Here is a 12653-nt window from a genome sequence, read left to right on the forward strand (position 1 = left end):
CACGTCTGGACGCCGCAGCGAATATAGTGACGCGTCACACCATATCCCAACCGCAAGCATTCCAATACTAGATCTACTAGTTTTTACTGATGAGTTTCTTTTAGGGTTTTACTGATGAATCGTGGGCTGTCAGGAGTCAAGGGACACGTCGAGCAACGTCTTTTTGTGGTTTTCCTTGTTAATAGGAGACATTGTGAATAAGTTACGACCATATAAACATCATAACGTCATAACTTGGGCTTCACTTCTAAGTGATGACATTTAGACTGGTGGTGCCGAACTATTCACAATGTTTCTGGCAAACAGAACACCCCCCCCCCCAAGAGCGCCAGATAATCTCTGAAATCTAGATTGTAGATATTCCTGAAGCAAAACAGCGCAGGTTCGAGCCGACGAATCACAAAAATCCTTAGCCAAAAAAAGTTCGTCTACAAATCACAAAAATCTTTAACAACAATAGAGTTTAATCGATAATGATTTCTGGTGGCGGCAGCAGTGGCAATGGTGATGATGGTGGGGTGTGGCGTTCGTGGTGGTGCGCGGAGGGGTGTTGGTGGTGGTGCGGGACGGGGTTGGTGGCTGGTGCGGCGAGGGGGTTGGTGGTGGTGCGGGAGGGGGTTGGTGGTGGTGTGGGTGAGTATGTGGCTAGGGGGTGGTGGGGGAGGTCAGAGGTCAGCACAGGTGGCTCACCGTGCAATGTCTTCACGCACTCGTACACCTGGAAATCCCACAGCTTGATGCTCATGTCCGCGGAGCAGGAGACGAGCCACTTGCCCGTGTGATCGAACGCCAGGTCCTGCACCGAGTCCGTGTGTCCCTTCAGTGTGCGCTCAAAGTCCCCGGTCTCGTAGTCCCAGAGCTGCAAGACAAACAGCTAGCTATAACACCCGCATGACACAGACGATGCTAACCCAACACCACGTGCACTACCAGCACCGTTCTGCTATCATGAAGAATAAAGACATAAAGGTATTTTCACAACTGACGAGGTCTCAAACCTTTTGTGTGCCCCACTAACTTGCTGCCGTTACCGCAACGCGTGAGGAATCGTCACGAAACAGACGAATTGACTGCCTCACAGAGTGAGCTTGCAGTGGCGCCCCCTGCAATTATCATCGCCTGCAGCAGCGCCCCCTACCTTCATCGTCGTGTTCAGTGGCATAACCAACTGCTACCTACGCAGATTGCAGTGGCGCCCCGGCGCCGCGCGCCCGCGCGCCCGCCCGCCGGCCGCGGCCCGCGCCGCCGGCCGCCGGCGCGCCGGGCGCCCGCGGCCGGCCGGCGCGCCGCCGGGGCGCGCGCGCCGCGCCCGCGGGCGGCCGGGCCGCGCGCGGGCCCGCCGCCGGGCGCGGCGGGCCCGCCGCGCCGCCGGCCCGGGCGGCCCCGCGGGACCCGGCGCGCGCCGCCGCGCGCCGGGCGGCGCGCGGTCCGCCCCCCCCCTGCGCCTACTTATTGACAGAGCAGAATACCTTCGTCACCGCACGCAGCGACCCTCCCCCCCTGACTGCAATGATTCGCTCCTACGACTACAGCGCCACCTACCTTTATCGACTACAGCGCCACCTACCTTTATCGACTACAGCGCCACCTACCTTTATCGACTACAGCGCCACCTACCTTTATCGACGCGTCTTCGCTGGAGGTGGCCATGATGCTGAACACAGGGTGGAACACGACCTTGGTGACGGGTGCGCGGTGACCGCTCAGGCAGTACTTCTCCGGCGGCCGCGGGATCCACTCCGCCGGCGAGCGCTTGTCTCTAGAGGGCGCTCCAGCAATGTACTCCTTCTCCGCATCTGCGAGCTTCGCCTCGAGGTCCATGACCTGAGACGCGATGAGACGTGAGACGCGACGATGAGACACGGAGCGACGAGACCCGGGGCGTCCACAACATTGCCTCTACATCCCACTTATATCGCCCCTACGATATACATTGCCTCTAAATCGCACTTACATTTCCCATACATCAAACTTACATTGCTCCTATATCACCTCTATATTACATGTACATTCCCCTTCACTTCTACCTCATATTTACATTTACCCCCACCCCCCCCACATCCACTCTAATCATTCAACCTAATCGATAAGCCATTAGACTGCCGCACGCTGAACTGTTTGAGTGAGGTCAACAAGCCAGCGATAAATCATTGAGACAGCGACACTGTAACTTGCATATAAAGGTCACTCCAGGGATATGCTGAGACATGCGCCCATTCCGCGACGGCGGTTTTCACCTCGTAACTGCCACTCCGGGGAAATTCCGGAAGTGACCTTTACAAGCAGTAGAGGTTGCGGCGACCTTTACAGGCAGTAGAGGTTGCGGCGACCTTTACGGCAGCAGAGGTTGCGGCGACCTTTACAGGCAGTAGAGGTTGCGGCGACCTTTACAGGGCAGTTAGAGTGTTGTTGACGACCTTTACAGGCAGTAGAGGTTGCGGCGACCTTTACAGGCAGTAGAGGTTGCGGCGACCTTTACAGGCAGTAGAGGTTGCGGGCGACCTTTACAGGCAGCAGAGGTTGCGGCGACCTTTACAGGCAGTAGAGGTTGCGGCGACCTTTACAGGCAGTAGAGGTTGTGACGACCTTTACAGGCAGTAGAGGTTGTGACGACCTTTACAGGCAGCAGAGGTTGTGACGACCTTACAGGCAGTAGAGGTTGCGTGCGACCTTTACAGGCAGTAGAGGTTGCTGGCGAACGCTTTACAGGCAGTAGAGGTTGCGGCGACCTTTACAGGCAGCAGAGGTTGCGGCGACCTTTACAGCAGTAGAGAGTTGGCGTGCGACCTTTACAGGCAGTTCAGAGGTTGCGGCGACGCTTTACAGGCAGTAGAGGTTGCGGCGACCTTTACAGGCCAGTAGAGGTTGTGACGACGCTTTACCTCAGGCAGTAGAGGTTGCGGCGACCTTTACAGGCAGTAGAGGTTGCGGCGACCTTTACAGGCAGTAGAGGTTGCGGCGACCTTTACAGGCAGTAGAGGTTGCGGCGACCTTACAGGCAGTAGAGGTTGCGGCGACCTTTACAGGCAGTAGAGTGCGGCGACCTTTACAGGCAGTAGAGGTTGCGGCGCACCTTACAGGCCAGTAGAGGTTGGCGGCGACCTTTACAGGCAGTAGAGGTTGCGCGACCTTTACAGGGCAGTAGAGGTTGCTGCGACCTTTACAGGCAGTAGAGGTTGCGGGCGACCTTTACAGGCAGTTAGAGGTGTGATCGACCTTACAGGCAGTAGAGGTTGGTGACGACCTTTTACAGCAGTAGAGGTTGGGCGGCGACCTTTAAGCAGTGAGGTTGCGGCGACCGTCAGGTTGCAGCGACCTTTACAGGCAGTAGAGGTTGTGGCGACTTTACAGGCAGTAGAGGTTGCGCGACCTTTAAGCAAGTAGAGGTGCGGCGACTTTACAGGCAGTAGAGGTTGTGACGACCTTTACAGGCAGGTGCATGTTCTACAGAGGTGTACGCTAACACTGCCGGGCTGCGACGGTGGTGAGACGTCACACGGCGACGGCGACGACCTACCTTCTTCTGTAGCCGGATGACAGATGTCCACTTCTTCTCGAGCTGCCGCCATACTTCTTGTCGATCTCGGCCGGCTGCGGAGAACACAACGAGGAGAAGCCGTGAGACTGCGCCGGCACCTCGGTGGTGGCGCGCCCCTTACCGCTCCTGGAGGACCCCGGCACCCACGTCCCTTTCTCGTTAGCCCCCACCAGCGTTCCCTCTAGGCCAGCCCCAACTGCCATCCCACCCTCGGCACCACCCCAGCCAGCCCCACCCACGTCCTTTCCCTCTGGCAATTTTTTTTTTCAGCTACCGCTCCCAGGTACACGGCCGTGAAGAAAGTTCATCGTTGGAACAAAATAAATGGGCACGCCATTTGGAACACGGTACGTCACGTTGCTGTACGCTCGCCGTTCAGACAGGTAGTGGACTGCGACGGCGGCGGCAGTGACTGCATTAGCTACTGTACGCGGATGAGTCATTCACACAGCGTAGCAGCAGCAGTAGCAGCAGCAGCAGCAGCAGTAGCAGTAGCAGTAGGGCATGCAGCAGCAGTAGCGGCAGCAGCAGCAGTAGCAGTAGCAGCAGCAGCAACAGCAGCAGTAGCGGCAGCAGCAGCAGCAGTAGCGGCAGTAGCGGCAAGCAGCAGGGCAGTAGCGCAGCAGCAGCAGCAGCAGCACAGCAGCAGCAGTAGTAGTAGTAGTAGCCATACTTCGTCCCTATTCGCTGTTCCCTCCCATCTTACGCGTCTGGCTGTCCCCAGCAAGATTCATGAGGCAGCGAGAGCGAGAGAGAGAGAGAGAGAGAGAGAGAGAGAGAGAGAGAGAGAGAGAGAGAAAGAGAGATAACAGGAGATTGTGAAAGCCGCAAAAGAATAGCGAATTGAGCGAGGAGGAAGCTGTACATGGTAACTGGAGGGATGAGAAGCAGGTGGAGTGAAGAGATAAGCTGTGGAGTAGGAGAAACATGTAGCGCTTCATCGTTGAATCACGGAGATGTGACAGGCGTATAATATATGAACCATTGACCTTTGACATGATGCTCATGCATGTACAAGCATGTGCAGGCAAACCCTTTCAGGCGAAGTATAGGCCATAACAGCCCGTAACAGCAGGCTTTCCAGCAGTCCTTGACAACATCTTAGGGCTAATTTTAGGGAGAAATTCAGGTTTTTTTTTTAGACTATTTAGGAATTTTTAGGGATGAATCGAAACATTTTAGGGATAAAATAAGTCACTTACCTTTCATAAACATCAACGTGTTAACTTACAGATACAGTTCTATGTAGTATGTATCCAGTCTACCAGCTATTCCTATCCTCCAAGTCCTCGATACGACTGTACATCATCAAGTTTCATGCAAATTAGGCATGTCTTGTACATCCAGACAGGAACAGGGTCGTATAATCAGACACTGAAGCTTAGGAATCACTGGTAGACTGAGTCACAATACTCACTCTGTATAAAGATAACTAGAAAACATCCATTAGCGGGTCTCAACCCTGTGAACTCAAATGCGGAATGTTTCCGCGGATGCAGTAACTAGTGCGTATTAAGAAATTGATGGACAGGGGGGGGGGGGCGAAATGTACCTTGCTGCCGCTGGCAGGCCCGCGTGCCGTAGGCATGCCCCCCCTAGAAAATTTTGAAATATTTAAGCCATTTTCCTGCAATCTGAGGCATACTGTGGGTCATATTCTCATGTCTGATAACACTATCTCAACCCTACAACCCTTGTCTGATTAGCAGACAAACTACGCCGACACCTTGCAGACAGCGCCTGTCTGACTAGGCTGTTCCATTTACTGTAGACATGCCAGATACAAAATGCCTGAAAAAAACCAATGTGTCCAAGCGAACAATGCGAACAATCAGTGCAAATTTTGTACAGTGCAACTGAAATGAGAATATAACCTTGCCGCTGCAGAATGCGGAAATTAAGCCTAGAAATCGTAATGATCCGCAGAAAGAGGAATGGTTGGAGACCTGCATTAGACATAAATACAAACCAAAAGTTCATCATCTCATCACCAAAAACTCCAAACATATCTGTGGAATTTTTTTTTAAGAATTTGAATAACATTTTAGTCCTTTTTTAGGAATTTCATACATTTTTTAAGTTTTTTTAGGAATTTTAGGACGAGCTCAAAATTTTAGGAATTTTAAAAAATTTTAGGGCCGCTGGAAAGCTTGTAACAGGCATAAATTAAATCGAACATAACCCTAACCCTAACCATGACCCTGATCCTAATCCTAACCTCCCTAGCTATAATCACATTTCATAACCCTACCCCCAACCCTAATCCAAATAGCTAATTCTACCTATAAACATAATTCTGAAAATTAACCGGTCATAATACATAACCCTAATCCTAATCCTAACCTTAACCGTAATCTGCTATTTAACTATAACTGCTGTAAGCTATGGCTGTAAGGGAGTTCTATGATATCATACTCACCATGTCTGCCTCCTTGAGAAACTCATTCAGAGAGTTCATGTAACCATTGCTGCTCAGGTAGTCAGCTATCGCTTTATTTCTGTAACAATAATGAAGGCAACAGTCAGCAACGCAGCCAGCAACAGTCAGCAACATATAGCAACATTCAGCAACTGTAACAGTAACAGTAACTCGGGCACAATACTTTTGTCCGTGACTTGAGCATTCACAGTATCTGAATCAGTGACTGAGCCCACAGTCAGTCAGTCAGACTCATTCACAGTATCTGAATCAGTGACTGAGCCCACAGTCAGTCAGTCAGACTCATTCACAGTATCTCAATCAGTGACTGAGCCCAGTCAGTCAGTCAGACTCATTCACAGTATCTCAATCAGTGACTGAGCGCACAGTCAGTCAGTCAGACTCATTCACAGTATCTCAATCAGTGACTATTAAAGTCACAATACCTCAGTCAGTCATTAACTCATTCACAGTATCTGAGTATGTCAATCAGTGACGACTGAGTCATAACACCTCAGTGAGTCAGTCACTCATTCACAGTCTTTCAGTAAGTGACTTAGTCACAATACATCAGCCAACTCAATCATTTAGTTCCATTATCTCAGTCAGTAACACATTCACAGACAGTATCTCATTCAGCGACTCAACAGTCACAGCAGGTGAGTTACCATGGAAACAAAGTACGCACACGAGAGCTCGAACAGACCTAGCACTGCCAAACGAAAGCCTGTAATCGAACCTAAGATGACGGCAATCCACCGGTCACCTCTACACGAACCGCATTTCATTCGGAATCACTAAAAATCACAAAAATCGCGGTCGGCTGTTTCCTATGTGACGACAGACGACCGGAATTCGAATCGCTACATCATCTTCTTCCTTGACGGAGGTATGTTTGCCTTATAACACTATCGCTGCCCCTAGGTGCGCGCGTGAGAGATTGCATGTCGTCGTGAACGGACGCACGCGCGCGAGGAATGACCGATCATGCACGCCGAATCTAAATAGAAATCGGGTTTCCTGAGATGTCATCGAAGCCTCGAGGAGCGCGCGGATGCTGCGCTGCCGTGCGTGAGCACAGCACGTCGGATGTGTACAGCTGCTGCTGCTGCTGCTGCTGCTGCTACTGCTGCTGCTGCCTGCTACTGCGTGCCTCTGCTGCTGCTGCTGCTCGTTGCTGCTGCTGCTGCTGCTGCTCGCTGCTTGCTGCTGCTATGCTGCTGCCTGCGTACTGGCTGCTGTGCTGCTACTGCTGCTGCTGCCGGTGCTGCTACTGCTGCTGCTGCTGGCTGTTGCTGCTGCTGCTGCTGTTGCTGCCGGCTGCTGCTGCTGCTGCTGCCATTGCCCGCTCCCTGCGCCGCCCGCTGCCGCCGCCGCGCGCCGCCGCTACTCTGCTGCCTGCTTAATTGACAGTTGACAGTTCCTTAGTTGGACATGTGCCGACCTCACCATACAGATTGGCAGTACGTAGGTAGAGGGTGTTTGCCTGCCTTAACGCCAGGCTGCCGCCGCTACTGCCGCCATAAGATTCTTGCTTAAAATATTACTCGTCCGCAATAATAAATATCGCTACAACTTCAAGGAAATTGCCGCGGCTTTGGCGTCAGTTCACCCCGATCCGCAAACCACCGACTGTATCGCCTGCTCGCCTTGCGCCGCGACGCCCGCCGCAAGAGAGAGAGAGAGACGAGAGAGAGCAGAGGGGACGAGAGAGACGAGAGAGAGATGAGAGAGGATAAGAGAGAGAGAGATGGAGAGGAGCGGGCAGAGAAGCGAGGGGAGATGAACAGCGATGAGAGAAGGAGACGAGACGAGAGAGAGCAGGAGAGAGACGAGAGAGAGAGCGACGAGAGAGAAGCGCGGGGGGAGAAGATGCAGAGCAAGGGGGAGAGAGAGAGAAGAGCCGAGACGCGCGTCGAAGAGAGCGACCGAGCACCGACGAGAGAGAGATGAGACGGAGAGAGAGACAGAGAGAGAGCGAGGCGAGAGAGCAGAAAGAGAGAGCTCAGAGAAAGAGTAGAAGAGCGAGAGTTGACGTGAGAAAGAGAGAGTCTGAGAGGAGAGATGAAGAGAGAGACAGAGAGAGAGAGAGAGACGACGAGAGAGCAGGAGAGTCCAGAGATTAGAATGTAAAGATAAAAGACGCGGGGGGGAGGAAGGAAATCGAAAAGAACGAAGACTGATTCAAAGCAAATAGGCCGAGAACGCTACTTAGAATACGCCCGGCGATTGCATACCGATTAGTAATAGAATAACATCAAACACTAAGCCGACCACTATAGTGATCTCCTCGTCTCCACAGCGCTCGCTGAGACCTTACTCTCTCTATTTTCTCTTCCTTCTCCGCCTATCTCTCTTCGCTCACGGCTCTCGCATTGTTCCCCTGCATATATTTATCCGGGCGTCCTACATATCTTCACTTCATCTCCTTACTCTCCTCTCTCCGCTCTCTCTCTCTCTCTCTCTCTCTCTCTCTCTCTCTCTCTCTTCTCTCTCTCTGCTCTCTCTCTCTCTCTCTTCTCTCTCTCTCTCCTCTGCAGTCTTCTTCTCCTCCTCCGCACCCCGTCCCTCTCTCTTTCTCTGGGACTCTCGCCTGTACTATTCGTCTTGCTCTGCCCTCCCTCTCTCGCTTCTTGTAGCGCCTCCTCTCTCCTCCGCCCTCTTCCACCCTCTTTCTTTCTCTTCTCTCTGCCCCCTCTCTCGCTCTCCCCTCTCTCTCCTCTCCCCTCTCTCTCCTCTCGCTCTCCTCTCTCCCCCCATCCCTTTCTCTCTCATCTCTCTCTCTCGTCTCTCTCTCGACTCTCTCTCTCCCCCCTCTTCTTCCTTCTCTCTCTCCACTCATTCTCCTCGCCCCTCTCTTCTTCCTCTCTCCCCTCTCTCTCTCTCTCTCTCTCTTCTCGTCTCTCTTCTGTCTCTCCTCCCCTCTCTCCTCGTCTCTCTCTCCCTCTCTCGCTCTCTCTCCGTCGTCTTCCCTGCCGTCTCTCCTTGTCTCTCCTCTCTCGCTCTTCTCTCTCTTCTGTCTCTCTGTGTCTCTCTCTTTCTCCCTCTTCTCTCTATCTCTCTCTCGCTCTCTTTCTCTCGCGCCCCTCTCTCTCTCTCTCCTCTCTTCTCTCTCTCCTCCTCTCTCTCTCATCTCTCTCCTCCTCTCGCCCTCCTCTCCGCCTCTCTCTTCCCATTCCTCTCTCTCCTCTTTCGTCTTCTCTCTCTCGCTCTTCTCTCTCTCGCCGCCCTCTCCTGCGCTCGTCTGTTCTCTCGCTCCTCTCTCTCTCTCTACAGAATATATATGTTTGGTTACCTCGTAGCAGTAGGTACTTTGACACACGTGGTCGGCAGCACAGCTCTGTACGCAGTTCTCTCTTCTCCATCGCACGACACCACACTCGACCCTCATCACACAGATCGCGGGTACACACACACAGCAGCCACGCACACGTGCTGATTGTGCGTAGCGCCCTCTGCGGCGCGCTAGCGCGCACGCACCACGCGTGACGGAAGCGGGAGGGGAGCGGGGAGAGGGGCGGAGTGCCGTAGTTTAAAGGTGGGAAGCTACGTAAGGTGTAGAGATCTTCTGGCGCGAGTAGCCAGTGAGTCAACAGTTCAGTCGACTGACTGCACTCAGCCGGCGAGGAAAGATGAGATCTAGACCAGCATCACCCTCGGCCAGCGAATAGACGCCTGATCAGGCAATGACAATGGGACAATAGTAGGTTATAGCTACTGTAGCGCGCGGCAGCGGCCAGAGGAGGAGGAGGAGAGGAGGAGCAATTGGCTCCAGTTCCGCTCCGCCCCCCCCCTCTTCTCTCTCTCTCTCTCTCTCTCTCTCCCTCTCTCTCTCTGCCCTCCTTTTCTCTCCTCTTGCTCTCTCTCTCTCCTTCTCTCTCTCTCTCTCCTTCCCTCTCGTCTCTCTCCCTCCTGCTCTCTCTCTCTCTCTCTCCCCCCTCGCTCTCTCCTTCCCTCCCCCCTCTTCCTCTACACTATATGTACACATTCCCGTACGCTATCCGCGTCACTTCGCCCTTACACAGCGCGCGCGTGGACGGCAGGGTCACCTTACAAACCGCCTCACTACATCATCTGGGCTGACCGTAAATTAAATCACGCGCCCTGGTTACACCCCCCCCCACACCACACACACACAGGGTGCAATCACCAGTCCTCGCGTAAGTGTATAGTCCACCATGACACGCTCAGCAACGCTAGCTGCTAACGCCCCCCACACACGCACGCCACCACGATTGCTACTGCCGAGCCGCAGCAGCAGCAGCAGCAGCAGCCACCTTACACCTGCTAGTTTACCTATTCGCGAAATTACAGCGTTTCAAGCGCCCTCGATGATACACCTGCCACACGAGCACACGAGCGCACGCGCACCTTGCACTTATAGACCGAGCACCGGGTCACTTCACTCTATCTCTCCCCACTCGAGGCAAAGCAGCAAAGGTGCACAGCAGCAGACGCGGCGAGGCGCAGGTATAACACCTACGAAGGTAAACGGGCAGTTTTCGCTCAGGTGTCGGGAAGGAACACACGCGAGAATTGAAACGAGAACAAGAACGAGGGCAGCTCCAGCATTACGCCTCCCCGACCCCCGATATATAGAATCAGCTGCGACCTCGCAGACGTGTTGATTACGTGTATGAGTAAGGTAGCAGGGTGGCGGCCGTAGGTGCCAGCAGGTAGGTTAAAACACATTACGTTACAGGAAATTACCTGCAATCAGTGTGACGCAGGTGTTCCATGCCACGAGACTAGCCCGCGCATGTACACTGAGACGCTAGGTTGTGCAGGTAGCATGCACACGTATTATACTGCACAGGTAACACACCGATATACTGCACATGTAACCTACGAAGGTATTATAATGCATAGATGGAATAAAACGCTATGGACACCACCAAGGTATTCTACTGCACACAGTGCACAGGCACCACGCAAACACGGGCCCAAACCCTATACACCTCATATATGCCTTATCTAAACCCTTATATAGGTTTTATGTGTTCTTGATACAAGGTTATACTGCACTGCTATATACTGGTAGCGCACACAATGCTAAGATACATAAACCGGTAGCTTATACGAAGGTATTATAAATGCACAGGTAGCATAGAGCGCTATACTGCACACAAGTAGCATAGAGCGCTATACTGCACACACAGAGAGCGCTATACTGCACACAGGTAGCATAGAGCGCTATACTGCACACACAGAGAGCGCTATACTGCACACAGGTAGCATAGAGCGCTATTACTTGCACACAGGTCCGTCAGTTAGCATAGAGGCGCTATACTGCACACAAGTAGGCATAGAGGCTATACTGCAGCACACAGCCGAGCGCTATAACGCCCAGGTACATAGAGCGCTATAACTGCACACACAGAGAGCGGCTATAACTGCACACAGGTAGCATAGAGCCGCTATATGCAACACAGGTAGCATAGAGCGGCTATACTGCACACAGGTACATAGGAGCGGCTTATAACTGCACACAGGTAGGCATTAGAGCCTATACTCACACCAGAGAGCGTTATACTGCACACAGGTAGCATATGAGCGCTATTACGAACAGCAGGTAGCATAGAGCGCTATACGCACATCAGGTAAGCTAGAGCGCTATACATGCACACACAGAGAGCGCTATACTGCACACAGGTAGCATAGAAGCGCATACTGCACACAGGAGCAAGAGCGCTAATACTGCACACAAGGTAGCATAGGCGCTATACCTGGCACAGGTTAGCATAGAGCGCTATATCTGCCAGCACGACAGCAGCAGCGCTATACCCCTCGCCCACAGGTAGCACTCCACGAGCGCTATACTGCACACAGGTAGCCATGAGCCTATCCTGGGCAGCACAGGTAGCCTAGAGCGCTATACTCCCGCACACACAGAGAGCGTTTATACTGCACACAGGTACCGCCATAGAGGCACTATACTGCACACACAGAGGCGCTATACTGCACACCAGGTAGCATAGAGCGCTATACTGCCACACCCCAGGTAGCCATAACCCGCCGCTCTAACTGCACACAGGTCGCATAGAGCGCTATACTGCACACCCAAGTAGCATTAGAGGCTATACTGGCAGCCACAGAGAGGTTATGCTGCACACAGGTGCATAGAGCACTATACTTGCACACACAGAGAGCGTATAGTGCAACGAGCATAGAGCGCTATACCCTGCACACAGGTAGCCATCCGAGCGCTCTACCGCACACAAGTAGCATAGAGCGCTGATACTGCACACAGGTAGCATAGAGCGCTATATTAAAAAAACTGCACACACAGCAGAGCGGCTTACCTGCACAGCAGGTAGCATAGAGCGCTATACTGCACACACAGAGAGATACTCTGTGACAATAGCATGCCACGTATTTACAACTCCACGCGTGCAAGAAGAGTAGGTCAATTAAGCAATCTCATTAATTAAGTCGCTCTTTCATGCCTTGCGTCATCGCGCCGTGGCAGCTGAAGATAAATAGACGTCGGCGCAGGTATGAATAATGGTGATTAAGCGCACCTGTGCGACCATCGCACTCGTTCTCCCTGGAGGCTGAGCATCCGAGAAGCCCTCCTCATCTTTTACGGAAGGAAAAATCCATATTCGCAGCATTTTAATGACTCGGGAAGTCGAATAATACTTTTACGATCGCAGCAGCAGCAGCAGCAGCAGCAGCCAGCACCAACACCACCAC

At 52.8% G+C, this 12653-nt stretch overlaps 1 protein-coding gene across 1 annotated transcript in view; it reads right to left on the bottom strand.

The window, feature by feature from the left end:
- The window catches only part of LOC106812912 (lissencephaly-1 homolog), a 49049-nt gene that overhangs the window by 7936 nt on the left and 28460 nt on the right, over positions 1-12653 (bottom strand). The window contains 5 exon segments of the mRNA XM_014816922.1: positions 691-859; positions 1618-1824; positions 3518-3561; positions 3564-3591; positions 5958-6036. Coding sequence (XP_014672408.1) covers positions 691-859; positions 1618-1824; positions 3518-3561; positions 3564-3591; positions 5958-6036 — 527 coding nt within the window.

Source organism: Priapulus caudatus, unplaced genomic scaffold (assembly GCF_000485595.1).
Source record: "Priapulus caudatus unplaced genomic scaffold, Priapulus_caudatus-5.0.1 Scaffold699, whole genome shotgun sequence".
NCBI lineage: Eukaryota > Metazoa > Priapulida > Priapulimorpha > Priapulimorphida > Priapulidae > Priapulus > Priapulus caudatus.